The sequence below is a fragment of the Diplotaxodon limnothrissa genome, linkage group LG7 (assembly GCF_057381915.1).
Source record: "Diplotaxodon limnothrissa isolate DT_005_m linkage group LG7, D_limnothrissa_male_GT1.1, whole genome shotgun sequence".
NCBI classification, from domain to species: Eukaryota; Metazoa; Chordata; class Actinopteri; order Cichliformes; family Cichlidae; genus Diplotaxodon; species Diplotaxodon limnothrissa.
The window spans coordinates 66,584,166-66,604,051 of NC_140602.1; the positions used below are offsets into that span (position 1 = coordinate 66,584,166).

The 19,886-nt window shown below is 39.1% G+C and overlaps 1 protein-coding gene across 1 annotated transcript in view; it reads right to left on the reverse strand.

Moving 5' to 3' along the window:
- Positions 1 to 7,407: 7,407 nt before the first annotated feature.
- smpd3 (sphingomyelin phosphodiesterase 3) overlaps positions 7,408 to 19,886 on the reverse strand; it is a 47,925-nt gene continuing 35,446 nt past the window's right edge. The window contains exons 6-9 of the mRNA XM_085358751.1: positions 19,745 to 19,834; positions 12,689 to 12,752; positions 11,903 to 12,071; positions 7,408 to 7,509 (exon numbers count right to left, since the gene is read on the reverse strand). Coding sequence (XP_085214877.1) covers positions 7,408 to 7,509; positions 11,903 to 12,071; positions 12,689 to 12,752; positions 19,745 to 19,834 — 425 coding nt within the window. The remainder of the gene's footprint in view (positions 7,510 to 11,902; positions 12,072 to 12,688; positions 12,753 to 19,744; positions 19,835 to 19,886) is intronic.

Consider the following 19,886-nt stretch of genomic DNA (forward strand, 5'->3'; position numbering starts at 1 on the left):
TTGAGATTGCCGCTCGTTATCCCCGGTCGGCACCTAGGCTCCCTCAACAGGTAACTCTGACACTGTAAAGGCTAGTGCAGGGTGAGGACGTGGGAGCGGTGTGGATTTTGTTTTGTCAGTGAGTAGTGTGAGCATGTAGGTTGTTGCTTGTGGTTTCCATCCCTTTAGATAGGTGAATTTGTGTTGTAGGCTTTTTTTTTGTTTATTGACATAGCAGGGTTGCCGTGTCTTTGTAATTTGATAAGAATAAAGTTAATAACTGAACTAATTCTGCATTTTTTTTGCTTTGACACACAGTATTGTAATATCTATATAAAGCCCTTTTAAAGAGGCTGCTTTAGATATGTGATGTTTGTCTCTATAAATAAAGATGCTTGACTTGTTGTTCTAATGACAAAAGTGTCACTTTAAGATGGCTTAAGTTTTTTTCTGGCAACATGACATGTTAACATATCAAAAAAAGAAAAATGTCAAAGCATTTAGAAAGCACACTTATCTCAGTGCTTCTGACTACAAAAAGTTCAGCGGTTAGTGAATATTTTTTTAACTTCTGCTTTTTGGTGAACCCAGAGAATTCTTAAAAGAAGTGGCTAACTGCTACTGCAAAACAATGGGAATGATGAAAGGTCATATGGAGGCAGTAAACACCAGTGACAAATTAACACACTGTATGGGGTTATGTTAAAATGCCACATTAGCGCTCACTGGAGTCATGCTTCCAACCAGCTACTGTGAAATTCTGGCACAAAAACCACCTAGTAAACCACCGCTAAGTTGCTTTTTTTTTTTTTTTTTTTTGCAGAGCAGCAAGTGTAAAGTGTATCAAAAAAAGAGGCGAAATAATGTTTTTTAAAAATAGCTCTGTAGAACTCAGCAATAAAAGGCCCTGCAGAGGTGGATGATAATCTGTTTGCTACTATGAAAAACTTCTTTGTTCGTTCACATTTTTCATCTAATCATCAGTATAAAAACAGTGACCAGTGCGATGCTTAAAAGATTGATAGAAGGATTCACATGGAGGCTAGAAAATCTCAGAAAGCATGAATCAGAATTAATAGGAAGATGAGCTGCTCTTTGACATGTTTACAGTCCAGTGCTTTTCTGTTGTATGACTAATCTGACTTTTTAGCGGGTTTTTTTCTACACTTGACAGAGCATTGTATGTAAATTTTAAGTGTTAGACTTCTTCCCCTGTTCATCAAAAGCAGAAGGACTCTTTAAAGGCTTCTTTCACTTCTTTAAACTTTGTCCTTTAAGAGCCAGAGGGCAGTCTCTATCAGACTTAACCTCAGTGCTAAGCAGTCGTACTGTGATACACTGGAAAAAGAGGAAATGAGCTGAAGCACAAACAACCAATAGCAGCTTTTCACTTACAAAAACTTTGAGGGTAGTTAGCGTTACCGCTTGCCACAAGCTTGTCATGGCACTTTTGGTTGTTATATCCACTAGTTATTTTCACGAACATTACAATTGCAGTTCATTGAATGACCTCAAGTGAATAATGACACAAAGACACGTGTAGAGGGGAAAGTTTCTTTGATTTTTTTCTTTAGAAAAGCAGAGGAAAATAAGCAGTTTTGTTGAAGAAGCTTAGAAAGAGAAAAGCAGTTGATCCCCCGAGCCAAGTTACAGAGACCCAGCCAGACAAACCCATCGATAAGCCCCTCCCCCCCAAAAGACAAGAATCAATAAAAAACATGGAGACACATGATAGAAAAAAAAAAACAAATGAGAAAAGGATTGCAAAAGTGAAGCATCACTCCTATGAAGTCTACACGCCTAAAGCAATATTACACTACATGCAGCTACAAAAGGTTAGAGCTCAAATCCCCAACTAACTGCTGAATAACTCTGTCCTGAACTCGACATGGACACAAGGCAGGCAGTGATTTGTGATCAGAAATGTAGCAAAATTATATCAGACATACAGACATCAACTGGCCTGCTGGTTAGCTCCCCTAAGAATACAGACACCAAAAGATGCAGGAAGGAGTAAATTATTTTTCATGTGTTCACCAAAGTACGGTGCACATCTTCATCTTTAGTCTTTATAATGATAACTTTGGTCATCTCCCTGCAGCAGGATAATGGAGGCTAAAGTGTCGGGAGCACTACGTTATCTAGGTGTCTACATTCCTGTCACTTACAAGCCAATCAGCTGACCGTTGTGAGAATCTAATTTTGTCCTAATGTTTGTTTTTAAAGGGCTGAAGTGATGGAAGTGGCCCTGGGTGTCATTACAGTTAAGGTTTGTGTGGCTGTGGTTGAAGCTCCTAACGAGCCTTTGACCAAACAATTCCAGTTGTTTGATTGTCAGGAGCAGCAGTGCAGTGAGGCAGATTTGAAACAATATGTTGTTCTCCTATTTACAACAAAAGGTGCTAGACTGCATAATTATAATTATTCAAGAGAAATAATTTCAGCTCTATAAATGTTCATAGTCTAGATTGCACTGTTTTTAGGTTGTGAGTAGCAACATTCGCAGTCAGCTGGGAGGTGGTGGCATCATTAATGGCAGAGTGTTTTCCTTAATATAGTGCTGACATGGTCAGTACATATTAATCAGAATTAATCAGGAATTAAAAAGCTACAGCCCGATTATTTGTTAAAATGGTTACAATCATCAAAAGGACTCAACTCACCAATGTGTACGTCAACAACAGTGGTGTCCTTTTTGCTTTCCTCCTTAGGTTTAGGGTTTAGAGCTGATAATGACTTAGACTTCAGAGGGCTAAAGCAAATACTTTTTAAAAATTCAAAGTGTTTGGTTTTTATAAACTAGATAATTAATATAGTCTGATAGCACAGCGAAGGCATCGAGGTTTTAAGACCTCCGAGCACTGAATATTGCACAAATACAATATTTATCAGGACTAAAATTCCAAATTTGCAATAATAATTTTTCTCCTCTACAAACATGTAAATAGTCTTTTGGTGAATAAACCAAAACCTTTACTTGAGACAAGTTGATGCATTAAAATTTTAAGACTTTGAATTGATTCTGAATTTTATTTTTTACCTATATGTCCGTCTCAGAACACCGTACCATTTATCCTTTTCATCCAGAGCTAATGAAAAGTAAATGGTCTCAGTTTTAATCTCCTATCAAAGTCAAACCATATTCATCCTTAGTTTAGAATATCTGTCGGTTTATTTTCTGCACATCACTGTTTCATATTAACACTTAACTCTGGGAGACATTAACATTGTTTTTACAGGCTGTTCTAATATCAAATGAAAATAGGCGCATGAAGTGACTTTAGAAAGTACTATACTTGTTCAATTTGGTTTATAAAGGACTTGATCTTTGGTTGTTTCAATTCCCTATTGTAATTATTACTACTCATTTATTTATTTGATGTCTGCTAATTTCCACATTTTTGGAGTTTCGAGATCATGGGTTTTATCTTCCAGTTAAATTTGAAAATGTGTTTTTAATGTTCAGGAAATTTGATCTGGAAGTAGGACGTGGAGTTGGGGGAGAGGAATTTATTGACTTGTAATAATAATTTTGTGTGATGTTAGAAGAACCACTCATACTAGGATCTACTTCTAATCACTACAACAGAGATATTGTCACCAGCATATATCTTCCATCAGTTTTGGAAGATAAAGTGGACATGTGCTATTTGTCCATCTTTATATACAGTCAGCGGTTGCATCTGTAGTCAGTGTGCCTGCCCAGCACCAAACAGCAGACCAGTTTAAGAGCATTAAAGTGGCCCAGAAATTGAATTTAATGCCACTTAAATGGAACTACACTTGAGCATTTTTCTCTTCACCAGCCTAACACACTGCTTAGAAAGAGTTCACAGGAATACACAACAGGATGAGTTCATATTTGCCTCCAACTGCTAAGTTTACGCATGACTGACTGAAAAGTCACCCAACTGCAAACCTAAGGCTTGGTATAAACCCTCAACACCCACACAAACCAACACTCTCCTTTGAACTTTAAATCGGAAATATTAAAAATAACACAGAAGAATTAGCAAAACAAAATGAAATCCAAATATAAAATCAAAAACCTTCACAGTCCAGCTTTAAAATAAGACGTGTCACACTGTTTGTCTGTCCATTCTTACAAATGAACTGTTCGGCAGTATTCAGATTTGATGCAATAAATACAACAGTTGAAAAATAAAGGTTTATAAATAAATGTTTACATTGGCTAACACAGTACTTCTCCAAACCTTTGATTTATTATACCTCATAGCAGATGCTCACCGTGGCACCTTTCCTTTACTCATATAGTGTATTTACATGACTATTTACCAAGTGCTCTTGGGTGTGTGATGTTACCCTAAGCAAAGCAGTGATTATTCTCAAATTCACCTGACTTTGTCTCAGAAAAATCAAATAAAAAAGGAACATGGTGAAGCACAGACTTGGTAAAAACAAGAACGTGTCAGTCATAATAATACCATGAGCAATATAGAGAGTCACATGACAGATGGACTCATACTGTATGCAAAACTGTAAGCTGAACATACATAACAGGATGACTGACAAGTCCTGTGCACACACACGCACACATGCACACACACTCACAACAGCAGGATGTAGACTGCTGATACCATGCCTGTAAACATACTATAGTGCACTGGCCACCCTGGGTTATCATTCAGCACAGTTTTTATTCAGAGAAATGCCAGCTAGCACTTTAACTGGGGGGAAAATACCACATGAAGTTGCCCCAACATATTCATATTTGCACTGATGCTGAAAGTGATGCTTGAAGTGAAACGTTTCCCCTGAAGTGATTACGAGACAGGTAGAAAGGTCACAAAACTGTTGTAAACATTGTTTACCCTGCAGATCATGGTATATAGACAGTATCTGCAAACTTAACTATCACCGTAAAGCATGTTTTATTCAGAGAGAGAGGTGTTACGGCCCATATTGACCGATGGCAGTATGGGTGTAGTTCCTGGATTAAACAGAATGGTAGAAGAGTAATCTGGAGTTTACTGCATTTACTGTTTACAGGTTAGCATGTGTGGTGCTAAACAACAGGTACTGTGGAGAAAATACGAATCTAGCATTTGGATGCAAACTTGACTTGGCTTGATATGACCATTAGCTTCTGATGGCTAATGTTTGCCTGTTTTATATTCAAGGTATTTGCTGTATGAATGACAGTTGTAGTTTTTCCAAGCAGAACTGTTTAATTTGGCAGCATCTCACTTAAGAATACTGATAGTTTAAAAACTGCTTCCTCGTTTCTTAAAGTTCAAGGTAACAAGGTCACTCGCCCACAGCACTCTGAGTTCACAGCACCACAGCTGCATGTCTGGGGGTATTTAAGGACAGTTTGAGTAAGCACATGTCTCTAAACACTTCTCAAAGTTCCAGCTCCTGTTTGATACCATGGTCTGTTTGGCTCTGTTACACACAGAGAGTCGGTGTAATGGCTTTATAATGATTTAGTATTTCAAAATTGTCCAGCCAGTTTCTCCACATTGTAACACAGTACAGCAGAAATCTGAAGGTGCATTTAGGCTGAAGGCAAAGCAGTTGGTGGGAATTTGACTGAATTTGCACAAACAGCTAAAATACTTGGGATTTTTTGTTTTTTCATTAAAGAGAAAGAGTCTCACATGTGCTTTCAGTCTGAACACACCTTCAGTTACGTTTTGTTTTTTCACTTCGACACTTCTCCATTTAAAAAGAAAAATGAAATCCAGGTAATTATAGAACATTTACTGGCAAATCATTCCCAGGAATTTGTGCCGCAATAAAAACAAACAAACAACAACAACAAACCAGAACATGTCCTGCTTTTTGAAAATATTGGATACATTGTAAAAAAAAAAACAGGATAGTTTCTGTTATTTAAAGGTATTTGTGAAAAAAGTGAAAAAAGAAGCGTTTGATGCAATAAAATCTGAATTCTGTGTCTTCTTGGTCGGTCTGTGCTAATCTTTGGGACTGTTTTGAACTTTATATTGAGTTTACGTGGCATATTGCACAGCCTGTAGGTGTTTAAAATGTTACAGAACAATGAGGTTTTGCAGTTGCGTCGCAATATGGCTGTCAACGTAACAATCCACTGGACAACTTGCTGTGCTAATAACTGGGCTTCATGCTGGAATTTACCAAGTGAACCAAACAGATGTGCTCACAATAAAGTGATGGTTTGCCAACCAGCTACTACGGTTTGTTTGCTAACAAGTTGACAATATCTAGTCTCTCAAAAAGATCGCCATGTTTCGTGTCGGACTCGTGAAGAGGTCCAATTTGGCTGCCAGGGGTTTTTTGTTACATCCACTGAAAGCCCTCCTTATGTCATGTGTGTAGCTGTGTGCCTGCATTAGCTAAATCCTCTGTATGTGTGTTATTAGCATTAGCATGCACAAATGCCACACAGACACGCAGGTATGTGTTTGAGAGCCAAAATGCCCCTTGAGGCATTCAGACACGTATAAGTATGTGTCAAGCCTTTATATGAATGTTGTAAACTAACACCATTTCCCATCATGCATCAGCAAAGCTTCACCAATGGTTTCACCAAATATGGCTGAGGAAACATGCTGTAGCGTCGCATCGCATTCAACCGACAACGTTTTGTCTCCAGTTTCATGTCCCTTTAAACAATACCTCTTTATAGAAACATACCATATAATATTAAACAGGCATTTCAACTCCTTATAAAAATTGGTGCGGCCACAATAGAAATTGTACATTGATTTCATCCTTTTAGAAAGACTTGTTTTTTTTTTTTAGAAAAGAAAAGACACTTGTTGAGGTTCCTGGGACTGACTGTGAGAGCAGTAAGGTGAATAACTGACCAAGAGCCTTTCAGCAAGGAACACGACACAAAGACACAGACGGTCAGTGTAAAGGCCAGTCTGTAGCTGTACGCTTCTCTCCAATAATGTGTTTGTCCCTTCTGTCCCTGAAGGTAGAATAATAATAACAATAATTATAATTAAAAAAAGAAATCATACTAACACTACGACTAAAACAGATCTGATAAAAGGAGTGTGTGTATTGGCTACATGAAACCATTCACTGAAAATAAAACCCTTTGGACTCAGTTCCAGAGGGAGCGTTGGAGGAGAGGCCAGGCGATACTCAACAGTCGAGAAGTCGATCTCTTGTGGGTGGTGCTGTATTTAATGTGTGTGACTGAGTGGGTGATTTACCCAGGAAGATGAAAATCTTTCTGGTTTCCTAAACTGAATTCCCCTGCTTATCTCTCCTGCTCAGAGTCTCTCAGAGTCTCTCTCCCCTCAGGTGGTCCTCTTCTCTACCTTCATTAATCCTCCTTCGTTCATTCATCCATCTATTTGCTGCCCCATCAATCTTTCCTTGAGCACCTCCTTATCTATAACATCTTCTTCTCATCCTGGCTGTCTGCTCTTCTCCATGGCAGTATTTAAATAAAAAGCTCAGGTGATGAGTCTAAGGCTCCTCTTCCCCAGTGGAAACAGCCAAGCGCATGGCCACAGACAGGTGGTCGGTGAGGCCGGCCAGCTGGGTGACGAAGCTGAACTCCTCGATTTCCTGCAGGATGAAGAGTAGAAGAGAGCATCGTCAGATCACGAAGGCGTCACAAAGCTCGCAGTTAATTCTGCAGCAACTTTCAACGTTAGGGCGGGTTTGGTTTTTGTTTTCAGAAAGTAAAAGACGTTTCAAATAAAGTCACGTGCATTAATTTTGGCATTGCTGGTTTTCTGTTAAAAACTTTTCAGTTTAGGAGTGATAGTTAGGAGTGTTGGGAATCAGTGTCTTACAGCCTTGTTTTAGATAAGAGGAAGCACCACTGCACATGACATCTTCGGGCAGCCTACAATATTACCAAAACCAACATCCTCCAGTATAAAGCAAGCATTAGTGTAATCACTGAAATGCTGAAATCTTTAGTTAGATGTTAAAAGAGAAATTACTTTAACACAAGCTAATGAGGCAGCTCTCTGCTGCTGCTTTTCAATTTGCTATCGGAACATTTGCTCCCCTCTGAAGCGGTTTATTCATTAACCATAATCTCAATAACTGAGAGTCCAAAATAGCCCACATTTTTATGTATACATTTTACAGAAAGAGGCCATCTAGATTCATCATAGCTGCTTGGTGCTTTTTGAATATGAGGTGCTCCCTCTCCTGAAAAAAAAAAATCAGCTTTATGAATGGTGACATTGTCATGTTGGAGCAGGAAGGGCCTTCCTGCCTCATGCTGTCACTAAATGTCACTGGAACTCTGGGGACTTGTCCAAAACCATGATAAACAACCCTGACCAAAAGTATGTGGACTGTAATGTCAATAGAAGGTACTTTCCACAGACAACGACTGCTAACGTAGCTGCAAGTACTACTAAAACCTTTGTCATGACAATCAATGAGAGTTCATTTAATAATGTTGATATGTTTTATCAATAGTGCCGTTTTAAGAGAGATGTGACAATTTATGAATTTTTTTTTAATAGTACTTCGAACAATCTAATTGACAGGAAACTTACATTTCAAAATGAAACATTCTTTTAGTATGGATTTGTATGTTAGTTTACATTTTTATGGCAAAAAACCCAAAACATTTTACAAAATATATCAAATTCTTTTTTCTTTTTTTGGTGTAAGAGATAAACAGAGAGAATTTTGAGGTGGTCCATATTCCTAATATTACTTCTAGTATTTTCCCCAATTAAATAAAAATGCTTGGACTTTTGCAACACATTCCTCTGAAGGCTACTTCTTCAAAATGACCTTTTGATCATGCTCTAAAGGCACATTACTCATATACAATGGAGAAGCTGATTTCTGGAAGATTTTATTAATAACAACACATGAAAGGGGAAAAAAGTATTTTTCTTGGCTGCTGACTATGTTTCCTGATTTAAGAAGTGGTTAAAAATATATATCAACATCTCCACAAATAAACCCTCCCTCTATACAAAATCCATTCACTGAAACTAGTTATAAGCAATATTTAATATGTAAATTGGGTCATACTTTGATATATCGACTCATTTAAAACTTAATTGTCTTCATTAAGGTAATCCACTAATCTCCTTCTGCTAGTTGTGTCTCCACTAAATAATTATTGCAGGACAATTTAAACCTAAGAGCGGAAACATTTTTATCCAAGTATGTTCTTCAAAAAATAACTTAAAGTAACATGAAGAGATAAAGAGAAACAACACAAGATTAAGGTAAACATGTAAATAAATGAGACCCTTCAAGTGACGGGAGGTTAGCGACATGCTTGATCAGCTCCACTTAAGGGAAATGATGCTACAGTAACTGTACTTTGACAGAAGGTGGCGTCAGGCGGCTGCCTTCAGAGAGCCAATAGAAAGAGTCAGACAGAGAGATGGGAAGAAAGGAGAGAGGTGTAAATAGTATGATTTGGTTTTCCAATCCTCTCCAGTCCCTCACACAGACAGTCCTGCCCTCATTCCTTTTCTTCCCTACTTTTTTGTTGTTGTTTTTGCTGTGTTTCATTGTTCACCTCTCCAGATTTTAGTCAAACATTCTCCCGTGGTGTGACATAATTTCAGCCTGCTTCACACGGCTCGGGAAAATTAGGTTTTTAGCTTTGTTGCTAGGAAATTAATCAGAGGAGAATTAAACATATCACCTCCCCGCTGACAAGAAAATGCCACAATTCTGTGCCCCCTGTTAGCAAACTCTTTTGTGTTGGTGTTTTAAGCATGTAATATTTGGAGATGCGTTCACACATCCAACACAGTAGGAACACCGATTTAAAACACGTGCTGCCTTTTTTCATAATAAACCCTTTTGACATGCCAGTGAAACTGAATGAACGCTGCATTACCTAAGGAAGGTTTCGCTTTTGTCCACTTAATGGAAGGGTTGCTCTTAGTGTTATTAATCACACGTCCTTCTCGTGCTGTGATAAATCTGAATGTCTGCTGTGAAAAACGTGCACTGTGTACTGAGTCTGTGAAAAGAAATGGTACCCTTCACAGATCACCATTTGAACATGCAGATATCGTAGGGACTGTGTACCCCTGGTGCTTTTTGTATCCTCAAAGTATTGTATTTCTAATATAATTTTACAACTTCCATAATCTTGATTATATTAGAAATACAATACTTTGAGGATACAAAAAGCACCAGGGGTACACAGTCCCTACGATATCTGCATGTTCAAATGGTGATCTGTGAAGGGTACCATTTCTTTTCCCTTTATTTCTTTTCCATGTAACGCTCAATGTGACGACACTGAAATCTGGGAACACCTTTGTAGTTCTGTATTGGTAAATTGAGTAAAAGTGAAAGACTGGCCTGTGTGTGTGTGTGCAGAAAGCTAACATGTTTGCAAGCTAAAGAACACAATCAGAAAGGACTTCCACTGGCGACCTCTCCAGGAGACCCCACCTCTTGTCTCATGACTGCTGCGATACACCCCCACCTCCTGTGACTCCACCTTGGATAAGCGCTTAAGAAAATCGTAGAATGAATGGAATTGGTTTCCCTAGCGCAGCGTTCCCAAACCTTTTCTGCGCCACAGACCAATTTAATGTCAGACAATATTTTCACGGACCAGCATTTAAGGTGTTGCTGATCAATACAACAAACTAAAATGATACGACCAAGACAGAAACTGTGGTGTTTTGTAAATATGATAATAAACGCGAATTCACTGTATAATTGTGTAACTTTATTAGCAGCGTCCTCCTGAAATGCGCCAACAACACTGAGAGTAACATCGTCCTCTCTGTCCCTTAATGCTCTCTGGTCGCTATGGTAATGCGTAAATATTTCTTTCAAAATAAGACACAACTACAACACGGGAAAAGGCCCAGGGAAACCGAGTTAATTATAAAAACCCTGAAAACCATAAATGTCAAACTCAAGCCTCAACTCTGGCAGCCCGGTACCAAACAACTCACGGAGCGGTACCAGTCCATGGCCTGGGGTTGGGGACCGCTGCCCTAGACAGCAGCGTGAAAGGTTTTGGGTAGCTGGTTAACATTAGCATGTAGCTGATTAGCTTAAAACAAAGTATTGGCTACAGTAGGTTAGCACTGCTTAGATAGCTAACATCAGTTAGCTCAAAGCAGTGCTGAATGGTAGAGCACCCAAATGAGCTGTTGGATTTTGAATATAGGAAAGGATGACGTCACTTCATGTCAGTGTTAGCTGCGGGGTTTACGTCTGTGAGCCCGAACTGTCTGAAAGCGCTTGTACACACGTGATTCAAAGGAATTTCTTGTAGTCTTATCCATATGACATAAATAAATGGGCAGTTGTGAGCGCAAAAGTTCACATTTCAGAAACTCACTAATTGACAACACTTTGCGTTGACACCATCGCTGAACAATGATTTGCCGTCTCTAGTCTGCAGTTATGGAAGTCTGGACTTCCATAAAGACTCATAAAACAAATGAAAGGCAGAAAATTAAAATCATATATTTATCTGCTTGTAATATGTTGTTATTACTGTGAATTTGTGGTTGAAGTAATCCCTTCAGAATACAATAAAAATGGCATGTTTTTAATAACGTTTCAATTATGACTTGACCGCTAGCACGACCTCATTTAAATAATGCTTTCAATATAAAATTTAAACTGATTATGGTCAATGGAGCGAATTAGAGGACCTCTTAAAAGCACTTAGATGTCCGGTCAAAAGTTTACACTCATCATGGGAATACACTTCTTAGTATAATATTGGACTTAATTCTATGAACTGTTGTTTTTCTGAGGCTGACTGAGTAAACAGCATATATCTTTAAGATTAAAAATAAAGAAATACTTTGAGGCTTTGTAAATTACTAAGCATATTGCAAGCTAATTAGTTCAAACACAAATAAAAGGACAGGTGATTAAGAGGTGTTGCCAGTTTTCTAAGGTCTAAAAAAGTCTCAAATTGACAATAAAAATATGAGACTGAGTCTTGAGAGCGTCATCCAGCAAGACAACAAAACCGTACCAGTTTCCAGTCCTGTTGGAGGCCCTCGTCGCTGTAAAGGATGTAGTCAATACGGCGTCCGTTGCCCTTCAGCGGGATTTTCCTTCCCTTCTGACTGCTGGCGGGACACTGGCTCTTACTGGGAGGAAACACCAGGTACTCCTTCCTTCCCTCTTCGTTCTCCATAAGTCTGAAAACAACACACAACATACTGAAGTTTAGATGCTGTGTTGTATCCAAATGCATATAGTTAATTGGAATTCTGTCAGGACCACTATAACCAAAAAGATTATTATTTCAGTCTACAGTCATTTATATTTTGGGATATTGGCTCTGTTCTCCAACCTCTATAGACTTCTGTGTGCATACGTGGAAAGTGAAGAGAGTATTAACAAGACTCCAGAGCAGGCACTGAAGATAAATATGTCAGACACTGAATGATAACGAGCAGTTGGGGTGGAGATGGTTTGCAGTGTATCAGCTGAGCAACGGTCAAGTGTGGGTTTGCACTCCCATCATCTAAATTTGCTGAGATTAGGGCTTATCTTGACTTCGTGGCCTGCCTGGTGATGTCATGACGATGCTTCATTGAAAATTTCCAAAGAAATTATAGTAATTACAGCAAATTGCAAACATGAGCACTGGGTCAATGGTAATTTCAGAGCTTTAAATCTCAGATATGTTTTGGTACACATATATTATGGGTACACTCGTAAGATTTGGGAGCAGAAGTTAGACCGCTGTGATTTATGATCGTCATGCGAATAAAAGGAGAGGTAATTTGATTTTTCAGGGGATGAGACTCACTTTTGTAAACTTTCCGGTGAACTGACATCTTCATCATAAAGGCCACTGGGATCCAGCAGAGTACCTGTTTAAAGACACATTACAATGCATTAAAGTGGAGACGTGCACAAGTAAATTCAGCCTGCATTTCTCTCCTTCCCTCCCCCTCGTTCTCCCTCAGCCTTGTAGTATCAGTCCATGGCTCGGTCTTTTAGCTAGCATCATCACATATTTTTATAATGGACTACTTAGCACATCCATTCATTCACACTGATGTGTTTACATTAGCAAATAGGATGCAGAAAATGACTTCTCTTGTAACTGTTTACAATTTGACTATGGGACAGCTGAGCAGTCTGTCCAGTCGTCCAGTTTAGCTGCAGAGTTTTTAAAGAATATAGAATAAAGAATATAAATATTATATAATATAATATATAATATATAATATAATATTAAAGAATATAGCTCGTGTGGATGAAAATGCTGTGTAAGCGTCCCTTGATGGAGGTGCCTAATAGAGAAAAAAGGTAATTCTCACAGCCAGAATTACAAACATTTTCATGTTTGATTTTTACACACACACACACACACACACACACACACACACACACACACACACACACACCACTTAGAACAAAAGTCCTCATATGACCGCCAAGAGATTGAATGCTGCTTATTTTTGACTGCGAGGCCTTTCTGTCTTTTTGGTTAGTTTGAGGCATTAAATAATGTGGCTTAGACACGGAGGCTACTTAGATACTTAGATTTAGGGAAAAATAAAATACAAACTTCCACAAGATTAAAACATTTTAAAAGGCAAACATCTAATATCTCCACTATTCTTGGTTTCCATGATAAAGTCCTTGACTACAGTTAACACACCAGCAGAGTGCTTCTGCTTGTGCTTATGGTCCAGGTCAGGTGTTAAATCCTATCAGACTAACCTGGTGAAAACTGTCAGTAAAAGAGTGCCCAGTGCATTGTAATAGAACACCTACATGTCCTGATTAAGCATCATTATGTAAGCAGGGAGTGAGAAAAGGTTCAGGTGGTTCATTTCCATGTTTACTTTAGGCGAGAATGAAAAATGATTTATGCAAAAATATTTTTTTGGAAGGCAGCGCAGAACTTGCACTTTCTACCCTGATACTGAAGGTATGCAGGTATGGAGTGATACAAGTTAGCATGACCCACAGGTACATACACTGATGGAGGTCAGGTTTAGAAGAAAAAAAGAGGAAAAATAGGATTACCTTTTACTTGCTGGCTGAGCTTTTTTTTCCTTCTCTGAATTCATGAAGCGTCTCTTTCATGAAATGTGTCAGCAGGAGATTATCAGTGTGCATGATGCTTTTATAAAGTGCACAATGCTCATATGACTCTGCAGGGTTTGCAGAGTCCAAGTTGGAGGGCAACAAAAGCTCTTAATGGAAGGTTAAAATGACACAATGAATTTAGATGTTTGTCTCAAATCATTAGACTAGAAAAAGTTGTCTATCTCTCAGCGTTTGGAGTGGTACTTAAATACTTTTTTCTACTCTGAGAACTCAAAGTGCTTTCTTACTACATTTTTCTATGACTAAGCAGGTTTAACCTAACAACCACACACTCATACTCTGATGGATGAGTTAAAGCACCAATCTTAAAACGACTAGACAGTCTGCTCTTGCTCCTGAGCTGCAGCCTTTGTTCATCTAATTTACCAATTTCAAATGTTATCAGATAATGGGAACCAGCTCAGAAGGTACCTGATAGGCAATTTGGTGGTTTGACCCCTGACTGCTACAGTCTGCGTGCCTAAATATCCTTGGACAAGATACTGAACCCCAAGTTGCTCTTCTAGATAGAAAAGATCCAGGTTTAGAAAAAAGTACTGGTATGACTGGGTGTGAATAAAGCTGAAGAAAGTGCTTTGAGTGTTTAAGTAAAGAGGAAATGTGCTATCTAAGAACCAGTCCATTTACCATTCACTGAACAAAAGTTATCACTTCTGTATACATCATCAGCTGGCGCCAATTTCATGTTCATAAAATAATATCCTATTGTAGCTTTAGAAGAAGAATAGTCTCCCTTTATAATCATATCTTTGGTGGAGGGCACTGTGGTTTGTCCCAGTCTTAAACTTTTAATGACAATTTTGTACTTTAATACACAGGACCAAAAATGTACGAGCTACAGGAGTGTCCATTAATAGATTTTATATAAATTTATTTTTGTTCACCAAGTCATTAAAACCATTGGTGATGACCCTAACCCAAGAACAAAATATATTATAGTATATATAGTATATATACTAGTATAGTATATATATTAGTATATATATTATATATAGTTAGGGATGTGTACCGATTACAATGACTGAACAATTTTCAAAACACTTTAATGGCATAAAATTCAGGTGAGGCTCATCGCTCATGATTTGTTAGTGGATTAATGTACTTCTGCTTGTGCTTCTCTTGTGCTTTTCTAGTCTTACTGACCTCTTAAAGGTTTATCTACCTGTGACCAATGAATTGACGTTCATCCACCTGACAGGCGTGTCTCTGGGCACTGGGAGGACATTGGCGCAGCTGAAAATAAACAACCAGACTTCTTGCTGTTTGGTAAATCTCTGTTTTTCATTGTTTTGCCTTTGTAGACTGAAACTTGTGAGCATGAATCGAATTATTTCAATTAGCTTAAATAAAGATGAAAACAGCAAAACACCAGTATCTGATTAAAATCTGGCTCGTGAAAAATATTCATATACAACTGCACCAATGATTCATCTCCACTCTGTGTATTTCATTTGCAGTGACATACTGCAGAAACCATTTCTGCTCACGCTTTATTGATGTAGTTTACACTGCACAGTCCTCCCCCTCACTATGTCAAATAACATCTAGCTTCCAGTATAGCTATTCTAAAGGGTCAGAAACCCTCTCCGCCTTTATAATCCTCAGACTACAATCTACTGTCATAAACCAGTGGAATAAAACAGCAAGAGAAAGAGAAGCACTCAGAGATGCTTTTGAGAATGAGGACTCAAGGCCGTGGGCTGGATAATGCGTTTAAAATGCTCCGCATGACGAGCGCAGCACTCTGAAGTTACTCCAGTCAATTCATGAGTGTTGGGAGCTCTTATGAAGAGTAGGCGTCTGATGCGCGGACAGTGTTTTTCACAATTCTAAGAGCAGGTTTTAGATCAGTGAAAATAAAGATGGCGGGGTGTCCGGTGGGCATACTCCGCTACACTGCTGCCGTTTTTAGCCAACCCATTCTCACTCGGTCAGAACCAGTAGGTGTCGCCCACTGGGTACGCTGTTAGCAGCTCGACAGAGTCGGTGGGAGTCCCTCAAGGTCAGAAATAACTAGAGATGGTACGATACCACTTTTTTATGTCCGATACCGATACCGATATCATAAATTTGGATATCTGCCGATACCGATATGAATCCGATATAGTGTGTTTTAATCAACAAAACTGTTTTTTTAAATATCTTGCTGCATTTTGTATAAGTTCATACTCAAGTTTAAAACAACAACTACACTAAAGCTATTCTGTTATACCTGTATGCAAAAAAAAAATATTTCATAGTTCAGCAATACTGATCAATCTAATAAACTTAAACCTACACCATCCTCCCTATTCTGGTATTTTAAAGAGTACTTAGCGTAAATATTAAGCAACCTAACTAATAGGGTTCCAACTCCCAGCAACAACAAAAATAAATAAATAAAAAATAGGGAACCACCCCTCACGCTCCACCTCATGATGCTTAATCGATGTAATCAACCTTAATTTGATGCAGTGTGAAAAAAAATGCACAGAAATCAATTATTTTTCAAGAAATATTAAATAGATTCAACATCTTTCTTCAACAAAATTGCAGACTGCACAGATGGTACCTTCCCAAAGGAAAAAGTACTATAGCTTACTAGGGTATATATATTAGACTTACTATATACAGTAATGGACTTCTATTCATTTTACATCAAATTAAAACTTTGGGTGTAAGATTTGGATAATTATTTATTAAAAGCTAGACATTTTAAAACTATGTCTTTGTGCCCCCTTTTCAATGTTCATGCCCTATCGGCCCCCCTGGCTAAACTTTGCTAGATCCGCCCCTGCACAGTTACCAGCGTCAGCTGTAGAAAAAGATCCTCGAGTAGAAAGTAATATTAAATAAATTCTAACAACAGCTTATCAAGCTTAAACGTGCTGCTGTTGTTCAGCCGCTGGTTTCCTCTTTCTGGTGCAAAGTGGGCCAAAAACAAACAAGAGACGGACTCGCGACAGAAAAGCCGATCAGCCGATCATTAAGCTGTTTCATGATTGAAGTAGCAGCAAGAGGAGGCAGTCGCTTAACGCAGGAATGCTTTACAAACATTCAGAGATGGACTTACACACTTGCTTTACTTCTCTCGGGATAACTTTGTCGGAGATGAAATGCCGGGTTGCTAGCGAAGCTCCAAATGCTATCCAGACCACCGACAGGTCCCGCATGCCACAGCCGCTCTATCACGTGATGCATACTGCTCCGACGTGCTAACGTTCTGAGGCGAGTTACGGCGTGTTGCAAGTTTTGTGAGGTGCTTTCGTGATATTTAATGGATCGGATTACATTTTTTATTTTTCTCCGATATCCGATCCAGTAATTTAGGTCAGTATCGGACCGATACCGATACGTAATATCGGATTGGTCCATCTCTAGAAATAACCACAGAGAGACTTCAAGAAAAAAAGTGCTGCTGATGTCATCAGTACCATGGGACACCATGGTAACCAAGGATGCTGAGCACGGCCACTGTGTGGAGTCGGGTTGTTCGCCCTGTACTGGTGCAGAATTTGTCCAGGAGCTCCAACTCCCCATAAGAAATGCCAAAGCTAATGCAACCAAACCTGGCCAAGTCAAACAAAACTTCCACATCTTTTGCTAATCAACTTAACTCAGACAGCTGAAGGAAAGACATGAAGGAGAAGTCAGAAAGAGAGGACTGTGGTACTATATATGTATATCTGACAACACTTACACAACGAGGCTGTTGATGTGGATCCTTGAGATAGACAAGAAAACACATCGTATGTACTAAGGCTACTCCGGGCTGTATAAACATTGACTAAAAAATAATTTCACTGCCAAGGCTGGAGTTAAAAACGGGAGGGTGCAGGCAGTCTCAACAGTAAAATGAAACATAATCTTGCTAACCCTTCTGTCAACTCACATTTTCTTTTCCTGCTACAGAGATGATCCGCTTTAACTCTTGCTTTTATTATCATCATTCAAGTCAAATAAATTCATGAGACTATACTATACAGTGGTTTGGCAATACAGTCAACATCAAACTGAGCACATAGCCAATGCAAACAGAGTTAGATTACAGCCTTCGCTTCACTTTGGTTACTTTAATATAGCTCATAGCAGATTTTAACAAAACAGCATGAGATTGTTTGCCTGAGGCATTAAAAAGTCGCTGAAAGTTCAAAACAAATCAGTGTATTAGTGAGTTGTGACATTAGAGGCAAGCAGAACTGATAACTGAACAACTCTAAATCTTAAGACTTTCACTGCGTAGTAAGATTAAGGTTAAGGAAACAAGGAAAGGAGACCTTTCCTGCCTTTCTACTGGGTGTTTGACATAATGAAAGTCTGCATTTAAGCTAACCGTATGGCAACACCAATGGTAAGGTCAAAAACATGAGTTAAATGAATCTGCTTTTGTCTTTTGCGTTAGGCTCACCCCCACCTGGTGACCCAGATAGACTTAGATTTCATGGTATTTTTGACCATTTGGCACATCCAAATGGAAATGCTTCTAAATACTACAGGGCCAAATTCCATGCATGTGGCTAAAACACCAACAAACCTTAACCCTAACCTTAAATTAGTTTCCAGACACCTGTCAAATGTAGGATTTTGTTACTCCTCCTCTTGGAAATCAACAGTAAATGGCACCCCTGAAAGGGAAAAACACACTAATGTGTTAAAATATAAAAGGAAGGAGTTCCTGAGCAGGAGCATGTGTTGGGTTGGGAGTGAGAACGTGTTGCTTCAGCTTGCTTGGGAAAGTACAGATATGCACCAGCTTCCCTGTTTTGAGTGGTTAACATGACCTCAGTTTTCTGGTCTCATAAATCCTGAAAACACCAATAAGCTGTGAAGGGAACAAAATAAATATTCTTTCACACCAGCTCTGGCCACAGCTCCAAAAATACATCGAAGACCACAGTGAGTGTACTTGCTGGCTTTGGCGGTTGTTTAATCTGCCCTCTAACATGAACTAAAACGCATCATGAAAAGAGACGTGACATTTATGAGTGGGGGAGATTTTTCTTTTTTTGCTGAAACTTCAGTCATGTGAACATATTGCCATGGCTTTTTATGCCAAGTTGGTCTCATGCTTTTCCTTCTTTTCCACAAGATTTAAAAGAAGTATGAAATCCTGCCATTTGCCACCAGAAGAGTCAGGAAATTACTGCACACTCTGTCAGTACAACATCTGACAATATCTGGCAGCTTCAGCTCTCTAGCTGTGATTTTTGGCTCACTATTGTATCCATTCAGGTCTAATCTTCTTTGGATAAGCTTTATGAAATGGGATAATCTTCCTTCCCTTTCTTTCACTGATTCATTGATCAGTTTTTTCTTTCCCCTCCAAACTCCCTATGTCTAATAACAGCGAAACAGGCAGTGCCAATCTGTTTCCCCGGCTTGCAATGGAAAATATGCCTGTCCAAATAAATAAGCCCTTCTCTAAACAAGCCCTTTCACTCGGTCCTGCCCACACTGTCCCTGAAATACCGCTGGCCTAAAAAAACGCTCCATATCCAGACCAAAACCCTCCAGTCTTCTGCGTCACTAATGCCCATGTATCAGCCTGCTGTACTGGGTGCATTCTGACTTAGCCAGCCTGAGCCAGATTAATGCCTGCTGCACTCTGCAGGCACCGCGTGGATCCTTGGTGCACGCAGCAACACCTGCATTTTACAGTCAGACTGTAACCGAAGCCGGTGGTGTACATATTACTACAGTGCGTATGGAGCGACCGTAGAGGAAGATGTGCGTGGGCAGGTGTTGGGTTGTGTGTTGTTACCCAGAGCCCATGGTTTGTCCTCCCCTGGCCCCAGGCGACATGGGTCCTTGTATTGAGTAAAAAGTGCGTGCTGCTGCTCCAGCTTGTCCTCTGGAAAAATACAAGTGTGCACACATACACAGTGGAAGGTTATACACACAGT